This window comes from Triticum dicoccoides, chromosome 2A (assembly GCF_002162155.2).
Source record: "Triticum dicoccoides isolate Atlit2015 ecotype Zavitan chromosome 2A, WEW_v2.0, whole genome shotgun sequence".
NCBI classification, from domain to species: Eukaryota; Viridiplantae; Streptophyta; class Magnoliopsida; order Poales; family Poaceae; genus Triticum; species Triticum dicoccoides.
In genome coordinates, this window is record NC_041382.1 from 722,340,384 (window position 1) to 722,359,515 (window position 19,132).

At 44.2% G+C, this 19,132-nt stretch overlaps 2 protein-coding genes across 2 annotated transcripts; both read left to right on the plus strand.

The window, feature by feature from the left end:
• The first annotated feature begins 10,754 nt into the window (after positions 1–10,754).
• On the plus strand, positions 10,755–13,004 carry LOC119356624 (CASP-like protein 5B3). Its single transcript, XM_037623613.1, has 3 exons — positions 10,755–11,007; positions 12,096–12,228; positions 12,496–13,004. The coding sequence occupies exons 1-3, from the start codon at positions 10,883–10,885 to the stop codon at positions 12,697–12,699; spliced, it is 462 nt and encodes a 153-aa protein (XP_037479510.1). The 5' UTR covers positions 10,755–10,882; the 3' UTR covers positions 12,700–13,004.
• A 541-nt stretch (positions 13,005–13,545) lies between these two features.
• Positions 13,546–18,878, plus strand: LOC119356622 (anthocyanidin reductase ((2S)-flavan-3-ol-forming)-like). Its single transcript, XM_037623611.1, has 8 exons — positions 13,546–13,995; positions 14,261–14,427; positions 16,629–17,000; positions 17,277–17,443; positions 17,677–17,877; positions 17,965–18,124; positions 18,247–18,463; positions 18,559–18,878. The coding sequence occupies exons 3-8, from the start codon at positions 16,877–16,879 to the stop codon at positions 18,704–18,706; spliced, it is 1,017 nt and encodes a 338-aa protein (XP_037479508.1). The 5' UTR covers positions 13,546–13,995; positions 14,261–14,427; positions 16,629–16,876; the 3' UTR covers positions 18,707–18,878.
• Positions 18,879–19,132: the final 254 nt, after the last annotated feature.

Consider the following 19,132-nt stretch of genomic DNA (forward strand, 5'->3'; position numbering starts at 1 on the left):
ATCTCAATACCTAGTTCAATCTCTTTACCCGCAAGTCTCTTTACTCGTTCCGTAACACATCATCCCGCAACTAAATCATTAGTTGCAATGCTTGCAAGGCTTATAGTGATGTGCATTACCAAGTGGGCCCAGAGATACCTCTCCGACAATCGGAGTGACAAATCCTAATCTCGAAATACGCCAACCCAACAAGTACCTTAGAAGACACCGGTAGAGCACCTTTATAATCACACAGTTACGTTGTGACGTTTGGTAGCACACAAAGTGTTCCTCCGGTAAACGGGAGTTGCATAATCTCATAGTCATAGGAACATGTATAAGTCATGAAGAAAGCAATAGCAACAAACTAAATGATCATGTGCTATGCTAACGGAATGGGTCAAGTCAATCACATCATTCTCCTAATGATGTGATCCCGTTAATCAAATGACAACTCATGTCTATGGTTAGGAAACATAACCATCTTTGATCAACGAGCTAGTTAAGTAGAGGCATACTAGTGACACTCTGTTTGTCTATGTATTCACACATGTATTATGTTTCCGGTTAATACAATTCTAGCATAAATAATAAACATTTATCATGATATAAGGAAAAAATAATAACTTTATTATTGCCTCTAGGCCATATTTCCTTCAGTCTCCCACTTGCACTAGAGTCAATAATCTAGTTCACATCGCCATGTGATTTAATACCAATAGTTCACATCACCATGTGATTAACACCCATAGTTCACATCAACATGTGACCAACACCCAAAGGGTTTACTAGAGTCAATAATCTAGTTCACATTGCTATGTGATTAACACCCAAAGAGTACTAAGGTGTGATCATGTTTTGCTTGTGAGAGAAGTTTAGTCAACGGGTCTGCCACATTCAGATCCGTAAGTATTTTGCAAATTTTTATGTCAACAATGCTCTGTACGGAGCTACTCTAGCTAATTGCTCCCACTTTCAATATGTATCCAGATTGAGATTTAGAGTCATCTGGATCAGTGTCAAAATTTGCATCGACTTAACCCTTTACGACGAACCTTTTTGTCACCTCCATAACCAAGAAACATATCCTTATTCTACTAAGGATAATTTTGATCGCTGTCCAGTGATCTACTCCTAGATCACTATTGTACTCCCTTGCCAAAAAACAGTGTAGGGTATACAATAGATCTGGTACACAGCATGGCATATTTTATAGAACCTATGGCCAAGGCATAGGGAATGACTTTCATTCTCTTTCTATCTTCTGCCATGGTCGGGCTTCGAGCCTTACTCAGTTTCACACCTTGTAACACAGGCAAGAACTCTTTCTTTGACTATTCCATTTTGAACTATTTCAAAATCTTGTCAAGGTATGTACTTATTGAAAAACTTATCAAGTGTCTTGATCTATCTCTATAGATCTTGATGCTCAAATGTAAGCAACTTCACCGAGGTCTTTCTTTGAAAAACTCCTTTCAAACACTCCTTTATGCTTTGCAGAATAATTCTACATTATCTCCGATCAACAATATGTCATTCACATATACTTATCAGAAATTCCGTGGTGCTCCCACTCACTTTCTTGTAAATACAGGCTTCACTGCAAGTCTGTATAAAACTATATGCTTTGATCAACTTATCAAAGTGTATATTCCAACTCCGAGATGCTTGCACCAGTCCATAGATGGATCGCTGGAGCTTGCATATTTTGTTATCACATTTAGGATTGACAAAACTTTCTTGTTGCATCATATACAACTCTTCTTTAATAAATCCATTAAGGAATGTAGTTTTGTTTATCCATTTGCTAGATTTCATTAAATGTGGCAATTGCTAACATGATTCGGGCAGACTTAAGCATAGATACGAGTGAGAAACTCTCATCGTAGTCAACACCTTGAACTTGTCGAAAACCTTTTTGCGACGATTCAAGCTTTGTAGATAGTAACACTACTATCAGCGTACGTCTTCCTATTGAAGATCCATTTAATCTCAATGGCTCGCCGATCATTGGGCAAGTCAATCAAAGTCCATACTTTGTTCTCATACATGGATCTCATCTCAGATTTCATGGCCTCAAGCCATTTCGCGGAATCTGGGCTCATCATCGCTTCCTTATAGTTCATAGGCTCGTCATGGTCAAGTAACATGACCTCCAGAACAGGATTACCGTACCACTCTGGTGTGCATCTCACTCTGGTTTACCTACGAGGTTCGGTAGTAACTTGATCTGAAGTTACATGATCATTATCATTAGCTTCCTCGCTAATTGGTGTAGTAGTCACAGGAACAGATTTCTGTGATGAACTACTTTCCAATAAGGGAGTAGGTACAGTTACCTCATCAAGTTCTACTTTCCTCCCACTCACTTCTTTTGAGAGAAACTCCTTCTCTAGAAAGGATCCATTCTCAGCAATGAATATCTTGCCTTCGGATCTGTGATAGAAGGTGTACCCAACATTTTCTTTGGGGTATCCTATGAAGACGCACTTCTCCGATTTGGGTTTGAGCTTATCGGTTTGAACTTTTTCACATAAGCATTGCAACCTCAAACTTTAAGAAACGACAACTTAGGTTTCTTGCCAAACCATAGTTAATACGGTGTCATCTCAACGGATTTAGATGGTGCCCTATTTAATGTGAATGTAGCTGTCTCTAATGCATAACCTCAAAAGTATAGTGGTTAATCGGTAAGAAACATCATAGATTGCACTATATCCAAGAATAGTACGCTTATGACGTTCGGACACACCATTATGCTGTGGTGTTCCAGGTGGCACGATTTTGTGAAACTATTCCACATTGTTTTAATTGAAGACCAAAGTCGTAACTCAAATATTTGTCTCTGCGATGAGCTCGTAGAAACTTTATTTTCTTGTCACGATGATTTTCCACTTCACTCTGAAGTTTTTGAACTTTTCAAATGTTTCAGACTTATGTTTCATCAAGTAGATGTACCCATATCTGCTCAAATCATCTGTGAAGGTCAGAAAATAACGATACCCACCGCGAGCCTCAACATTCATCAGACTGCATACATCAGTATGTATTATTTCCAATAAGTCAGTTGCTTGCTCAATTGTTCTGGAGAATGGAGTCTTAATCATCTTGCCCATGAGGCACGGTTCGCAAGCATCAACTGATTCATAATCAAGTGATTCCAAAAGCCCATCAGCATGGATTTTCTTCATGCGCTTTACACCAATATGACCTAAACGGCAGTGCCACAAATAAGTTGCACTATCATTATTAACTTTGCATCTTTTGGCTTCAATATTATGAGAATGTGTATCACCACAATCGAGATCCAACAAACCATTTTCATTGGGTGTATGACCATAGAAGGTTTTATTCATGTAAACAGAACAACAATTTATTCTCTTACTTAAATGAATAAGCGTATTGCAATAAACATGATCAAATCATATTCATGCTCAACACAAACAACAAATAACACTTGTTTAGGTTCAACACTAATCTCGAAAGTATAGGGAGTGTAAGATGATGATCATATCAATCTTGGAACCACTTCCAACACACATCGTCACTTCACCCTCAACTAGTCTATGTTCATTCTGCAACTCCCGTTTCAAGTTACTACTCTTAGCAACTGAACCAGTATCAAATACCGAGGGGTTGCTATGAACACTAGTAAAATACACATCAATAATCTGTATATCAAATATACCTTTGTTCACTTTGCCATCCTTCTTATCCGCCAAATACTTGGGGCAGTTCCGCTTCCAGTGACCAGTCATTTTGCAGTAGAAGCACTTAGTCTCAGGCTTAGGACCAGACTTAGGCTTCTTCACTTGAGCAGCAACTTGCTTTCCGTTCTTCTTGAAGTTCCCTTTCTTTCCCTTTGCCCTTTTCTTGAAACTAGTGGTCTTGTTAACATCAACACTTGATGCCCTTTCTTGATTTCTACCTTCATCGATTTCATCATCATGAAAAACTCGGGAATCGTTTTCATCATCCTTTGCATACTATAGTTCATCACGAAGTTCTACTAACTTGGTGATGGTGACTAGAGAATTCTGTCAATCACTATTTTATCTGGAAGATTAACTCCCACTTGATTCAAGCGATTGTAGTACCCAGACAATCTGAACACATGCTCACTGCTTGAGCTATTCTCCTCCATCTTTTAGCTATAGAACTTGTTGGAGACTTCATATCTCTCAACTCGGGTATTTGCTTGAAATATTAACTTCAACTCCTGGAACATCCATATGATCCATGACATTCAAAACGTCTTTGAAGTCCCGATTCTGAGCCGTTAAGCATGGTCCACTAAACTATCAAGTAGTTATCATTTTGAGCTAGCCAAACGTTCATAACGTCTGCATCTACTCCTGCAATAGGTCTGTCACCTAGCGGTGCATTAAGGACATAATTCTTCTGTGCAGCAATGAGGATAAACCTCAGATCGCGGATCAAATCCGCATCATTGCTACTAAAAAAATTCAACTTAGTTTTCTCTAGGAACATATAAAAATTAAACAGGGAGCAACATCATGAGCTATTGATCTACAACATAGATATGCTAATACTACCAGGACTAAGTTCATGATAAATTAAAGTTCAATTAATCATATTACTTAAGAACTCCCACTTAGATATACATCCCTCTAATCATCTAAGTGATCACGTGATCCAAATCAACTAAACCATAACCGATCATCACGTGAAATGGAGTAGTTTTCAATGGTGAACATCAATATGTTGATCATATTTACTATATGATTCACGCTCGACCTTTCGGTCTCAGTGTTCCGAGGCCATATCTGCATATGCTAGGCTCGTCAAGTTTAACCTGAGTATTCTGCGTGTGCAAAAATGGCTTGCACCCGTTGTAGATGGACGTAGAGCTTATCACACCCGATCATCACGTGGTGTCTGGGCACGACGAACTTTGGCAACGGTGCATACTCAGGGAGAACACTTTTATCTTGAAATTTAGTGAGAGATTATCTTATAATGCTACCGTCAAACAAAGCAAGATAAGATGCATAAAAGATAAACATCACATGCAATTAATATAAGTGATATGATATGGACATCATCATCTTGTACTTGTGATCTTCATCTCCGAAGTACCGTCATGATCACCATTGTCACCGGCGCGACACCTTGATCTTCATCGTAGCATCGTTGTCGTCTCGCCAATCTTATGCTTCCACGACTATCGCTACCACTTAGTGATAAAGTAAAGCATTACAGCACGATTGCATTGCATACAATAAAGCGACAACCATATGGTTCCTGCCAGTTGCCGATAACTCGGTTACAAAACATGATCATCTCATACAATAAAATTTAGCATCATGTCTTGACCATATCACATCACAACATGCCCTGCAAAAACAAGTTAGACATCCTCTACTTTGTTGTTGCAAGTTTTACGTGGCTGCTACGGGCTTAGCAAGAACCGTTCTTACCTACGCATCAAAACCACAACGATAGTTTGTCAAGTTGGTGTTGTTTTAACCTTCGCAAGGACCGGGCGTAGCCACACTCGATTCAACTAAAGTTGGATAAACTGACACCCGCCAGCCACCTGTGTGCAAAGCACGTCGGTAGAACCAGTCTCGCGTAAGCGTACGCGTAATGTCGGTCCGGGCCGCTTCATCCAACAAGATCGCCGAACCAAAGTATGACATGCTGGTAAGCAGTATGACTTATATCGCCCACAACTCACTTGTGTTCTACTCGTGCATATGACATCTACGCATAAAACCTGGCTCGGATGCCATTGTTGGGGAACGTAGTAATTTCAAAAAAAATTCCTACGCACACGCAAGATCATGGTGATGCATAGCAACGAGAGGGGAGAGTGTTGTCCATGTACCCTCGTAGAACGAAAACGGAAGCGTTAGCACAACGCGGTTGTTGTAGTCGTATGTCTTCACGATCCGACCGATCAAGTACCGAACACACGGCACCTCCGAGTTCTACACACGTTCAACTCGATGACGTCCCTCGAACTCCGATCCAGCAGAGATTTGAGGGAGAGTTCCGTCAGCACGATGGCGTGGTGACGATGATGATGTTCTACCGACACAGGGATTTGCCTAAGCACCGCTACGATATGACCGAGGTGGATTATGGTGGAGGGGGGCACCGCACACGGCTAAGAGATCCAAGGGATCAATTGTTGTGTCTTTGGGGTGCCCCCTGCCCCCGTATATAAAGGAGTGGAGGAGGGGGAGGGCCGTCCCTCTCTATGGCGCGCCCTAGGGGAGTCCTACTCCCACCGGGAGTAGGATTCCCCCTTTCCTAGTAGAACTAGGAGCCCTTCCAAGTATTAGGAGTAGGAGGGAAGGAAAGGGAAGGGGAAAGGAGAAGGAAGGAAGGGGGAGCCCCCCTCCCTAGTCCAATTCGGACCAGCCCATGGGGAGGGGTGCGGCCACCCTTTGAGGTCTTTCTCTCCTTTCCTGTATGGCCCATTAAGGCCCAATACGAATTCCGTAACTCCCCGGTACTCCCGAAAATACCCGAATCACTCGGAACCTTTCCGATGTCCGAATATAGTCGTCCAATATATCGATCTTTACGTCTCGACCATTTTGAGACTCCTCGTCATGTCCCCGATCTCATCCGGGACTCCGAACTTCTTTGGTACATCAAAACACATAAACTCATAATATAACCGTCATCGAACTTTAAGCATGCAGACCCTACGGGTTCGAGAACCATGTAGACATGACCGAGACACGTATCCGGTCAATAACCAATAGCGGAACCTGGATGCTCATATTGGCTCCTACATATTCTACGAAGATCTTTATCGGTCAAACCGCATAACAACATACGTTGTTCCCTTTTTCATCGGTATGTTACTTGCCCAAGATTCGATCGTCGGTATCTCAATACCTAGTTCAATCTCGTTACCCGCAAGTCTCTTTACTCGTTCCGTAACACATCATCCCGCAACTAACTCATTAGTTGCAATGCTTGCAAGGCTTATAGTGATGTGCATTACCGAGTGGGCCTAGAGATACCTCTCCGACAATCGGAGTGACAAATCCTAATCTCGAAATACGCCAACCCAACAAGTACCTTCGGAGACACCTGTAGAGCACCTTTATAATCACCCAGTTACGTTGTGACGTTTGGTAGCACACAAAGTGTTCCTCCGGTAAACGGGAGTTGCATAATCTCATAGTCATAGGAACATGTATAAGTCATGAAGAAAGCAATAGCAACAAACTAAACGATCAAGTGCTATGCTAACGGAATGGGTCAAGTCAATCACATCATTCTCCTAATGATTTGATCCCGTTAATCAAATGACAACTCATGTCTATGGTTAGGAAACATAACCATCTTTGATCAACGAGCTAGTCAAGTAGAGGCATACTAGTGACACTCTGTTTGTCTATGTATTCACACATGTATTATGTTTCCGGTTAGTACAATTCTAGCATGAATAATAAACATTTATCATGATATAAGGAAATAAATAATAACTTTATTATTGCCTCCAGGGCATATTTCCTTAACTTTTTTCCATATTTCATCTAATTCAAGTTTAATCATTTTCATCCTATCAGAATTAGCCACAGACAAAGGTTGAGATTCAGATAAAACATTAAGAATGTCATACTCCATAAGGAGAGCCTTCTTCCTTTTTGTAATAGCAACTTCAATATCAATATCCACCCTTTAATTTTTTTCCTAAGGATTCAAGTTTTGCTAAGCCAATTGTCAATAGAGAAATTGGAGTCAGAAACAAAATTCCAAGCATCACTAACAAGGTTGAAGCGTTCGTCAAATCGATGAACCCGGCCTTGGCCCCCGGCCCCGATGGGCTTCCGGTCCGTTTTTTCCAGACCTTCTGGCCGATGGTCAAGGAGATCATTCTGGACCTATTCCGGGACTTCTCCAGGGGGACATTAGACATGTCTCGCCTCAACTACGGGATCATCTCCCTAATCCCTAAAGTTCTAGGAGCTGCCAATATTAGACAGTTGCGCCCTATCACCGTCCTTAATGTGATATTTCGGATTCTGGTTAAGGGGTACGCCACTAGGGCGGCCCTGATCGCACCTCGGATCCACCATCCGAATCAATCGGCCTTCACGAAAGGTAGATATATTCTTGATGGTGTTCTTGTCCTTCATGAAATCATCCATGAGGTCAAGACCAAACACCTTCGTGCGGTGTTCTTCAAGATTGACTTTCACAAAGCATATGATACCGTCCATTGGTCCTTCCTTCGGGAAGTTTTGCTTAAACATGGATTCGATCCCCATTGGGTTGCTCGGGTGATGCAGCTAGTGACAAGCGGTCGTACGGCCGTTAATATCAATGGGGAAATTGGACCCTATTTCACCACAGGACAAGGTGTTCGGCAAGGGGACCCGATTTCCCCTTTCCTTTTCAACCTTGTGGTTGATGCGTTAGCTTCGATACTTGATTTGGCGAGACAGGCCGGCCACATTAGGGGGATTTGCCCCCATCTTGTGGCCAACGGAGGCCTGACCCATCTCCAGTATGCTGATGACACCATCATGATGGTGGAGGGTTCGGATGAGGATATCTGGAACCTCAAATTCCTCCTCCTTTGCTTTCAGGAGATGCCGGGCCTCACGATCAACTTTGCCAAAAGTGAGGTCATGGTGCTCGGATACTCCCCGTCGGAAGCCCAGCGCATTGCCAACCGCTTGAATTGTCGTTTGGGGTCCTTTCCGACCACCTACCTTGGCTTGCCGGTTAGTGATAACCGTCTACTGGAGAAAGATTTCCGCCCTATAGTTGCCAAGCTCCAACCGCAGATGGAGCCTTGGCAAGGGAGATGTCTTTCCAAAGCCACTAGAGTGATCCTGATGAACTCCTCCCTTATTTGCCTCCTGATGTACCTCATGGGATTCTATAGTTTACATGAATTCCTCCACCAGGAGGTGACCAAAATCCTCTCCCGGTTCTTCTGGGCTGGTGAGAACAATAAACAGAAATACCACATGGTGAAGTGGTCTGAGATCTATAAGCCTAAAGACCAGGGTGGTCTTGGGGTCATCTCATCCAAGCGGATGAATATTGCCCTCCTCTCAAAATGGCTCTGGCGGATCCAGACTGAGGAGGGCGGTCTCTGGCTAGAGATTATTCGCGCTAAGTACCTTCGTGATCAACCATTGGCTTTTGCTCCTAGATCAGGCGGATCCCAATTCTGGCAATCGGTGATCCGTCTGATGCACGTCCTGCGCATTGGGACCACCATCTCTGTAGGGTCCGGTTCTGGTACCCTTTTTTGGCTAGATAGGTGGACTGGGCCCCGCTCATTTGCGGAGCACTTCCCCTCATTATTCTCGATCTGCACCCGCCCACTCCTATCGGTTGCGGTAGCCTTAGCAGACTTGGGGGTTGTTGCCTTCCGCCGTACCTTCGAGGCGGGGGAACGCGAACAATGGGACGAGCTAGTCGAATGTATTGCACTCCGCTCCCCCTCCCTCGAGCCGGATACACTATCTTGGCATCTTGAGCCAAATGGCCGCTTCTCAACTAGGTCCCTTTATCAGGCAATTTTCCCCACTCCGGGACCAGCGGAATTATCCGTACTTTGGGAAATCAAACTCCCCCTGAAGATCCGCATATTCCTATGGCAGTGGGTTCGAGGCCGGCCACCCTCGGGCACGGAGGTCCGCAAGCGTAGCGGTCTTGGGCATGACCTCTGCCCCCTTTGTTTGTTTCCAGAAGCTTGCAACCACATTTTCTTCCGTTGCCCTGCAGCTCAATTCCTATGGAGTTGCTTCCGGGAGGTCGTGGGTGGCAACTGGTGCCACGATAACCTCCCGGACCTGTTTGGGGAGGCCTTTAGGCTCCCTAGCCTCCGGAAAGCTGCCACTTCGATGGCTTTGGGGACCCTTGCTTGGACCCTGTGGTGTATCCGCGATAAGCTTGTCATCGAGCGTGTGATTCCCAACCGTGCGACTGACGCTATCTATACAATGTGTGGCTTCTTACAGCTCTGGAGACCGCTTAGCAAGCGACGCGATCGGGACATCCTTGACAACATCATTGCAGGCCTTCGATCCTCGACAGTAACCTTCTCGCCAGCACCACCTCCACCGCCACCCCCACCGGACCCGGGTTAGCTCTCTTTTTCTTTCGTTTTTGGGGGCTTGTTCCGATGTGCCCCCAGCATGACTTGATGACTTGTTTGGAACTTGTACTATTGTGTTGGATGCTTGGTTGGTTGCTTTATAATATAAACCGGGGGCAAACCCTTTTTCGAAACAACCTGAGCAAAGCCAGGCTAAGAGAGCCACCATTTTTCAAATCTAAACATAGAGATGATTTGAGGGTCCGCTTTAGAGATGCCTTAAGAGAGCAGCAGTGGCATCTTCTGTGTCTATAAACTCCATGCCGCGAGAGAGATAGAGAGAGAAGGGGATGTAAGAAATAATTTAATACTACATAGGAATAGACATATTCACAAAATTTCCAGTACGGACCTTGTGTTGGTACCGTTCTATTTCTCGATGCTAGCAGAGTTATCTACGTACTGGATAATTGATGCCTCGTGTTTTTCATGTATATCCATAGTTTTACCACACTCCTGTCATCATTCTTGCTCTTGGAATCGTTGAATGCAGCTTCGCATTTGGTGCAAGGTTAAAGCGTAAAGCAACCTGGGTTGTTCACATGGCCCTGCTCGCCCTAGCCAAAACTGACAGGACACGGGGATTTCTTGGCCATGGGCACCTGTTTGTCATACAGGGAAAAAGGAAACTGATGTGAAATTCCTGCTCTCATCTTTTGCCCATCACCTTTCCCATCTATCTATCTATCTAGCTAGTGCTGCACATCCTGCCCGGCTAGCCAGGAAGGACTCCATCAGCCAGGTTTCTCCACCCCACCCACCTCTCCGCACCGAAGCCCAGGCAGTGCAGTGCAAGGGATGAAGCGCATAGTGGGGAGCCCGGGCCCCGGGGACATGGAGCGGCATGGCGCTGCGGGTGTCGCCGCCGCATCCGTCTTCGCCATGTTCTCTGCTTATGGCTTCTCCAACTACAGCGCCTACTTGTACTCCCTCTGCCCCTTACCACCGGTTTCATTCTCCACCAAATGCTGCTTCTCCGCTTGCTGTGTCTGTCTGTTGAGATGAGTTCCTAGATTTTCTTTCTCGCTTCAGTAATCGTTCCTTGGATGCCCTCCCCTCCGTGTGTTTTCTTGCGAATCCATGAGCTGATGAGCATCACTCAAGTAGCATCCCCAATGCTTCAAGATCAAGATGTTACTTTGGTTGTAAAATTCAGAGTCCCTCCCTCTTGGAGATTTTGGGGGAAGTTTCCTGTACAAAAGCCTAGATGCATGCTGTGGTGCTTCATGGTTTTATTTTATTTCCACTCATCATCATGCCATAGAAATCACTGCCCAATTTATCTTAGATATACACCGCCGGACCGGAAAAAAATCACGTCTGAGCTAGTAGTAGAATATTTATAGAACCCTTCTTGAGAAGCAGACCAAAACAGAGGTGTAGATTGATCACTTGAAGAGTAGATAAAGGACAGAACAACTGAGCTCGCCTGAACTCTCCATTCAGTCTCACTTCCTAGATTAGCTGATTTGTCTTTCGATGGGGCATGCATGTTTTTGCTGAAGCTGCCCTACCAAGGATTCATGTTCAGGTAAGGTGGTTGCTACTGGAAATTGACTGAGAATTGAACTTCGCTTGGTGTGATCTAATCACTGGGGCGTTGAGGGGCCGCGATTCATTCCAAGCTCGATTCCCGGCAGCAAGGGGTGAACAACACCATACTTGTTCAAAAATGGGACTGGGATATTGGACATGTTTTCTTTATGTATGTGCTTGTGTCAGCGTACGTGTAAAGAACGAAGCCTCATGTTTTCCATTTACCTACAGTTTTTCTTCCCATGATAACATTTTATCAGGATTGTTAAACTTAGGCTCTGTGTTCCAACATGTGACCTGTCTTGACTGCTAGTATACGTGTGCCGGTGAGCGCTTATCTTTTTCATATCAAGTTCATATCATTGAGACTATGAACTGCATAAGTCTTGAACGTGTTGACTACTCTTCAGAATTGCCTGTGCAGGAGCTCGTTGTGTTTGACATCAACTAACGCGTGTATTATGGTCTCCTGCAGCTACCTGAACTTTGCTTCGGTGCTGCAGTTTCTGTGGAGTTTGCCCCTTGCTTGTCTGGATATCTTTTCTCTGAGGAATGAAAAGGATCTTCAAGCACCGGCTCGTCTATTGCTCATTGTTATCATTGACTGGGTAAGTCGTTCGCTTTGTCTCTTCTATTGTCCATGGAGCTACGTCTGAATTAGTTGAAAGCATGCACCGCAACCGCAATAATTGAACCCAGAGTTTTGTATCAATGTGTTAGTTCTTAGGAAAACATAAATTCAGGATAAGTGCAACTCATGCTTCTCTGTGGGCTAAGTTCTTGTTTTGCCTCACTTTAAGAGAATAGGATAATAACCTTAAAGAGACTTGTTGCCAAAGGCCTATCTGAGTGATCACATTGTGAATGCATTGCAGGCCGTGGCGGTTCTCATGTTCTCAGGAGTCTGTGCCGCCGCCTGCCTGACGATTTTCTTCATGAAGGATGTGAACTTCTGTGAGGGGTTCTCGTGGCTGGGATGCAATCAGTTCGCGCTTTCGGTCACCCTGGCATTCATCACGTGGTCGCTGCAAGCTGCGTCTTCTTTCTCCGGGTTATGGCTACTGGTCTCGTTCTTCTAGTGATCTCAATAGGTGCTTTGAATCACCGTCGCGTCGTGCTAATTGCCAGTTAATGGTTGCATTATCTTTTATTTTAAAGTGCTAATTGCCAGTCAAGGATGGTAAATCAGTTCAGATGCAATGTGCTCAGGACACTTGTTCATCACCGTCGCGTCGTGCTAATTGCCGGTTAGATTTCAGTTACCGGCGTTCTTCATCACTTATTGATAGACTGCATGTCTGATAGCGTGTCTTCAGTTAAGTGGAATAGTTACTGTTTAGGTAATGTGGAAGTGGAATCACTAATATGGGGTGCCTATTAGTGCTCCAAGTGGCTTTTGTCTTCACTTTTTTTACGGATTGCTGTTTTTCTTTTGATGGAGTAGAGTACCAGTAGCAGCCTAGCAGGTAGTACACAGAGAACGGATCAAAAACGAAAATGGGGAAAGTCGGCGGTGGCTACCGGTCGGTACAACCTGCTTTGGGTTGAAGATAGCTAGAGGGAGGGATTCATATAAGTCGTATTATGTGACAAAATGGCGACATATATATTCAGGGAATTCCATATATGTCGCGTTCTGCGACAAAATGGCGAAGGTTCGCACAGGGATGAAGCGAGCGAATGAGTTATGGGCCGGCGCATTTGTACAACGCGAGCGCAGTACGCGATCCGTTTTGGGAACCTTCCATACGTTTTGGAAACCTTCTAGAAGGTTCCTAAGCTGGTTTTCTCTTTCCTGATGTTTCTTCCACTGGTTTTTCAGGTTTTTTCTTTTCTGTTTCTTTTGTAAAAAATCAAAAATCTCAAATTTCAAAAAGTGTTCTAATTTTAGTTTTTTTTTCAAAATTCAAAAAATGTTTGTGCTTTTCAAGAAAAAGCAAAACTTCAAAAACTGTTCCTATATTCAATTTTTGTTCAGAAGTTTTTTTGAAAAAAAATCGCGTATTCAAAAAGTATTCCGAGTATTGGAACAGCTGTACTCCGAGTACGAATCATCACTTTGGTGCAGTTGTAGTCTGCATTACTGCATAATAATGCAGCCAGTCACTTTCATCTACCAAAAGGAGTACTACTGTACCACTAGCCAGCAAATTGTCTGATGCAAAGACAATACTTTCCCGAGCACAAGAGAACTACGCAGGATTTTATTTCCCCCCACTTTTCTGGTGTGCCAACCAGCCAGAGCAGAGCAGACCAGAGCAGCCTCCGGCCATGTCGGCGGGCAAGGGGAGGAAGACGGCGTGCGTCACCGGAGGGAGCGGCTACATCGCTTCAGCACTTGTTAAGATGCTGCTCGAGAAAGGCTACGCTGTCAGGTTGGACTCGATCCCGATTCTTCTTTCCAGTTAAGCTAGTCCGTTGCGTGTGTGCCGGTGATTTTCTTTCTTCTTTCCCGAATTCGAGTTGAAATCGGAGATTGGCTGGCGCCGACCGTAACTTTCGTTTGGGCCGTCTGATTTCTTGAGGAGATTCAGGCAGCAAGGCATGCGTGCCGAATCCTAGATGCAGCGTACAGTGTTATTTTTGCTTGGAATTGTTGCGTTCGGCGTTCGCCTATAACTGAAGATTCTGCAATTCTAGATGGCACGGAGAAGAACTCCCACCTCGAGGACCTGCAAGCGCTTGGCCCCTTGGAGATCATCCGTGCCGATCTGAATGAAGATGGCAGCTTCGACCAAGCTGTTTCTGGCTGCGACTACGTCTTCCCCGTGGCCGCTCCGGTGAACATGTTGTCAGCAGATCCCGAGGTAAACACCCATCTCCATGACGCTTCGTTTCCATTTTCTTACACAATTCTTCTTCCAGCATCGCTATGTAATGCTGATCTAGTTGGTGAGTTGGAACGAAGTCTTCACGCTGTCACCCGTCACTTGTTTTGTGACAAATGGTAGTTCTCAGATACAGAAAACTTTTGATCGTGTACTTCACCCCGCTAATGTCATTTCAGCATTTGGCAACCCAATTTTTTTTCCGATAAAGGGCGATTTTGTTAATTCAAAATGTAGCATCAAGTGCATACAAAGCATTATGAGTACACGATCAAAAAGCTAGCAATCCTGCTAGCAATCTTCTTTTTTCCTTTTTTCTTTCAACTTGATCACTTGCTGCTTATAAACTGAAAGGTACAGGAAACTAAAAAGCTCTGTACTATGGGAAACGATAACCATCATCCGGCGGATTATAACGCACGTGTGCCACACGTCCCATGTGGGGCCATCATCAATCATTCTTTTTTCCTTCTTATCTCCGTAGCTAACGACCGAGAGCCACTAAGGATGGCAATTTTACCGGTGGATACGGGTACCCGCATGGGCCGGATATGGGCATAAATTTATACCCATGGGTAGTACCCATACCCTACCCGTTAAGTAGTGGGTAGGGCACGGATATAGACTTGTACCCGTGGGTATACTCATACCCTACCCGTTTAGACTGACGTATGGACCTTACCTGTGGAGCTACATCATGTGGACCTTACACAACTAAGCAAGTACTCATCTATTCCTCGTAATTAAGCATCACACCTCGTAATCTCCTCTCCCAAAATCAAGGAGAATGAAATCCCAGGAGCCGGCCCTCCCCCATTAATCCTGCCATAGACATTCTCATCGAGCGAATTGACCCATCGGCCATCGGCCATCGTCCTGCAGGTGCCTCCGCGAGCATGGAACCGGCGACGTCGCCACCGGCCTCGAACTCCTGCCTCTAGATCCTCCACCTCCAGCCCTCCCCAACTTTGGGTGGCGGCTTGCCGGCAGTGAACATTTTTTCTATACACATCTAACATTTTTTCAAATGCTTGATCAACATTTCACAAATAATTGTCCAACTTTTTTTTGAAATGCTTGATTAATATTTTTATATACATAATAAAAAATCATCATTTTTTAATACATGGTCAACATTTTTCTATACATATTTAACATTTTTTCCAATGCTTATTCAACATTTTTTCAAATGCTTGATTAACATATTTATATACATGATCAAAAAAAATCATCATCTTTTTAGTATATGGTGAACATTTTTTATTTACACATTTAACATTTTTCAAATGCTTTATCACCATTTTTCGACTACTTATTCAACATTTTTTCAAATACTTTATTAACATGTTATATACATGCTCGAAAAAATTCACATTTAACCAATTCACAATTAATACATGGTCAACATTTTTCCTATGCACATTTAACATTTTTTGAATGTTTATCAACATTTTTCAAATACTTGTTCAAAAAAATCAAATGCATGATTAACATTTTTTAATACATGATCAAATTTTATACATGTTTTTTATAAATTTTTCGTATACGTGATAAACCTTTTTTCTATACACATTAAACATTTTTCAAATACTTTTAGAATATTTGAAAGTATAAACAAAATTGAAAAAATAAAGCAAGACAATGAAACAGAAAACGTAAAAATACAGAAAAAGGAGGGTGTTGCCTCCCGCGCTATTAATATATTCCCCTTTTAAAAAAAATTGACGTGCATGCTTCCACATCATCTAAATTGTTGCAGCCATTAGATTTACTAACTTGATCCATTGACATCCGTCCGATATATGCATGAGCATCCTCTATCACACGGCATGCATTAGTACATTTTAAGTGGCTTTAGACTACACTGCATTTCATTGTGACATGCACAACATGTCATGTTGAGGCTTTTTGCTTATGAAGAATTCTTTTCACATAGTTTAGATCGTAAGGACTGAATTAGTATTCTACACAATATTCAGAAACTATATATCTAATTCCGTGGCAACCGGGTAGGCATTGTCTAGTTCATATAGAAGTAGAAGAACCTAGTAGTATAAAGAAAACGCTGGCCAATTGCTCACAGTTGAGCTCGTGGGTTGTATATTACAGTGCACAGAGACCTATTGATCAGCCACCAGTCCATCATCACTTTCTGACAGGGAACTATGCATGTAATGCAGGTCATTTTTCAACAACTTAAAAGAACCTTCTGCATTACTACTAGCCTGCTATTCTCTCCGGACGGAGGGAGTGTTAATGCAGGTTCCTCTTTCCCCCAGAGGATATGATATGATATTTGCAGCTCATCATAGTGTGCCAACAACCACTCCAGAGGAACCACCTTACAACCTCTCGTTCCTGAAGCGAGGGGAGCAAGCGAATAATCCTTCTCTTTTCCACGAGAGGTTCGATCGAGTGGTGGCCGGCGATGTCGGCGGGTGAGGGGAAGAGGACGGCGTGCGTCACCGGAGGGAGCGGTTACATCGCCTCAGCGCTCATCAAGCTGCTGCTCCAGAAAGGCTACGCTGTCAAGACCACCGTCAGAGACCCCGGTTAGTTTCTTGTTTCTTTGCTTCAGTATGTACGTACTTGAGCAACTTTTCCTTCCGTGTTTGAGGTGAGAGTGAGATCATAGGTTCTAAACTTGAGTTTGAGGCGAAATCTTGTACTCGGTTCTGCAGAATCGATTGGATAAAACATGTTTATTCTATCCAGTCTGCTAGCCGAATCACCAAGCTGAAATTGATGGAAGCTGTTTTGGTCAGAGTGGTCTCAACTCTCAACCCACCATGTTACGTCTCTGAAGATTCTGTAAGCTGTATATGCAGATGACATGGAGAAGAATTCCCACCTCAAGGACTTGCAAGCGCTTGGCCCCTTGGAGATCATCGGCGCCCGGCTGGACGAAGAAGGCAGCTTCGACGACGCAGTTTCCGGCTGCGACTACGCCTTCCTCGTCGCCGCTCCGATGAACATCGGTTCAGCAGATCCTGAGGTAAACAGACATCTCCACCAAGCTTCGTTTCCATCTGCACGACTGTTGGGAGGTGTAGTTGCTGGGATGTGGGACACCATTTAAGTTGTCAGCATCAGCCATAACTCACTCTCTGACTATTGTTGACCCCACCGTTGTCCTTTGGGGATAGCTTATTTTCTCTTTGGCAACTCAAACATGTTAGTTTATTTTCTCTTTGGGGATAGCTTACTGTGCTTCGTGTTGGACGGCAGAGAGATCTGATCGAGCCGGCCGTCCAAGGAACACTCAACGTGATGAGGTCGTGTGTGAGAGCGGGGACGGTGAAGCGGGTGATCCTGACGTCGTCGGACGCCGGGGTGTCCAGGAGGCCGCTGCACGGCGGCGGTCACATGCTGGACGAGGGATCCTGGTCCGACGTCGAATACCTCAGAACCAACAGGCCACCAACTTGGGTACATAAATCATTGTGCTCAGTCTCTCTCTCGCCTGGACATTTACATTCGATGGAAGCTTTTGTGTATGTGCAATTTGTATCGTAGGAATACGCAGTGTCCAAGGTGCTTCTCGAGAAGGCGGCGAGCAAGTTTGCGGAGGAGAATGGCATCAGCCTCGCCACCGTGCTGCCCGTGTTCACCTTGGGCGCGGCGCCGGTCTCCAAGGCCAGAACCAGCGTCCCCGTCACCCTCTCCCTGTTGTCCGGTGAGAGAGGCGTCCCCGCCATATATAGCATTTCTCTGTTTTTTCACAGCATGATCAGTGCTTGCTAGCTGAGTGTTAATTTGACCGCTGACATATATCTTTCTCTCCTGTACATTTTCCAGGCGATGAGACACGGCGGGACATCCTGATGGGCCTGCAGTCGGTCACCGACTCCGTGTCGATATGCCACGTGGAGGATCTGTGTCGCGCTGAGGTGTTTGTCGCCGAGAACAAGTCCTCGGCGGGCAGGTACATCTGCTGCAGCCACAACACCACCGTCGTGCAGCTTGCCCGTCTCGTAGCCGAAAAGTACCCACAATACAATGTGAAACTTGAACGGTATGCCAACAGTCTATCTGAACCGTTGGCACGCACGCATCTACTCCTATGTTTTTAACACGGGTTTAACGATATCCAAATATATACTTATGTAGCTTTGCTGGGTCCCAAGAGAAGCCAAGAGCGTGTTTATCGTCTCAGAAGCTCATCGGGGAAGGGTTCGAGTTCAAGCACGATGATTTAAGTGAGATCTTTGACGACCTCGTTGAATACGGCAAGACCACGGGGATACTTCCCTACTAATATGTCTGTTATCTGCGGACGGATATGTAACCGGAAGAAAATAATGTGTCTTAGCAGAAGAACCCATGCTTGTAGTTTCTTTGAGGGGTAACCCATGCTTGTATTTTTGGTGTGTGAAGATGTTTAGTTCTTTGCCTGTGTGGCAAAAATAAATAAATATTATTTTGCTAAATGTACGTGTCGTGCATATCACTGTTATAACATCAAAAAAGACTACCGCTCTGCTTTATAAATAAAATCAGCATCATGTCCATACAGAAGGTTCAAGCGTAGTATAGAATTAAAAAAGTCTGCTGGGGCCTCTGTGGATACCCCAAGCCTCTTTCTGACCTCTGTATCATCATAGGGTATACCTCCATTAGGTCATGGCCAAAAAAAGGACCGGGTATCTCAAAGCCACAATTTTTAGGGTTTTATATTACTAAA

Bases quoted from the DNA above. Each gene is read 5' to 3' on its own strand.
- LOC119356622 (XM_037623611.1), top strand. From the start codon at position 16,877: ATGTCGGCGGGTGAGGGGAAGAGGACGGCGTGCGTCACCGGAGGGAGC. The intron at 17,878-17,964 runs GTACATAAATCA...TTTGTATCGTAG, and splicing joins CCAACAGGCCACCAACTTGG to GAATACGCAGTGTCCAAGGT. The intron at 18,125-18,246 runs GTGAGAGAGGCG...TACATTTTCCAG, and splicing joins CACCCTCTCCCTGTTGTCCG to GCGATGAGACACGGCGGGAC.
- LOC119356624 (XM_037623613.1), top strand. From the start codon at position 10,883: ATGAAGCGCATAGTGGGGAGCCCGGGCCCCGGGGACATGGAGCGGCAT. The intron at 11,008-12,095 runs GTACTCCCTCTG...GGTCTCCTGCAG, and splicing joins TCCAACTACAGCGCCTACTT to CTACCTGAACTTTGCTTCGG. The intron at 12,229-12,495 runs GTAAGTCGTTCG...AATGCATTGCAG, and splicing joins TCATTGTTATCATTGACTGG to GCCGTGGCGGTTCTCATGTT.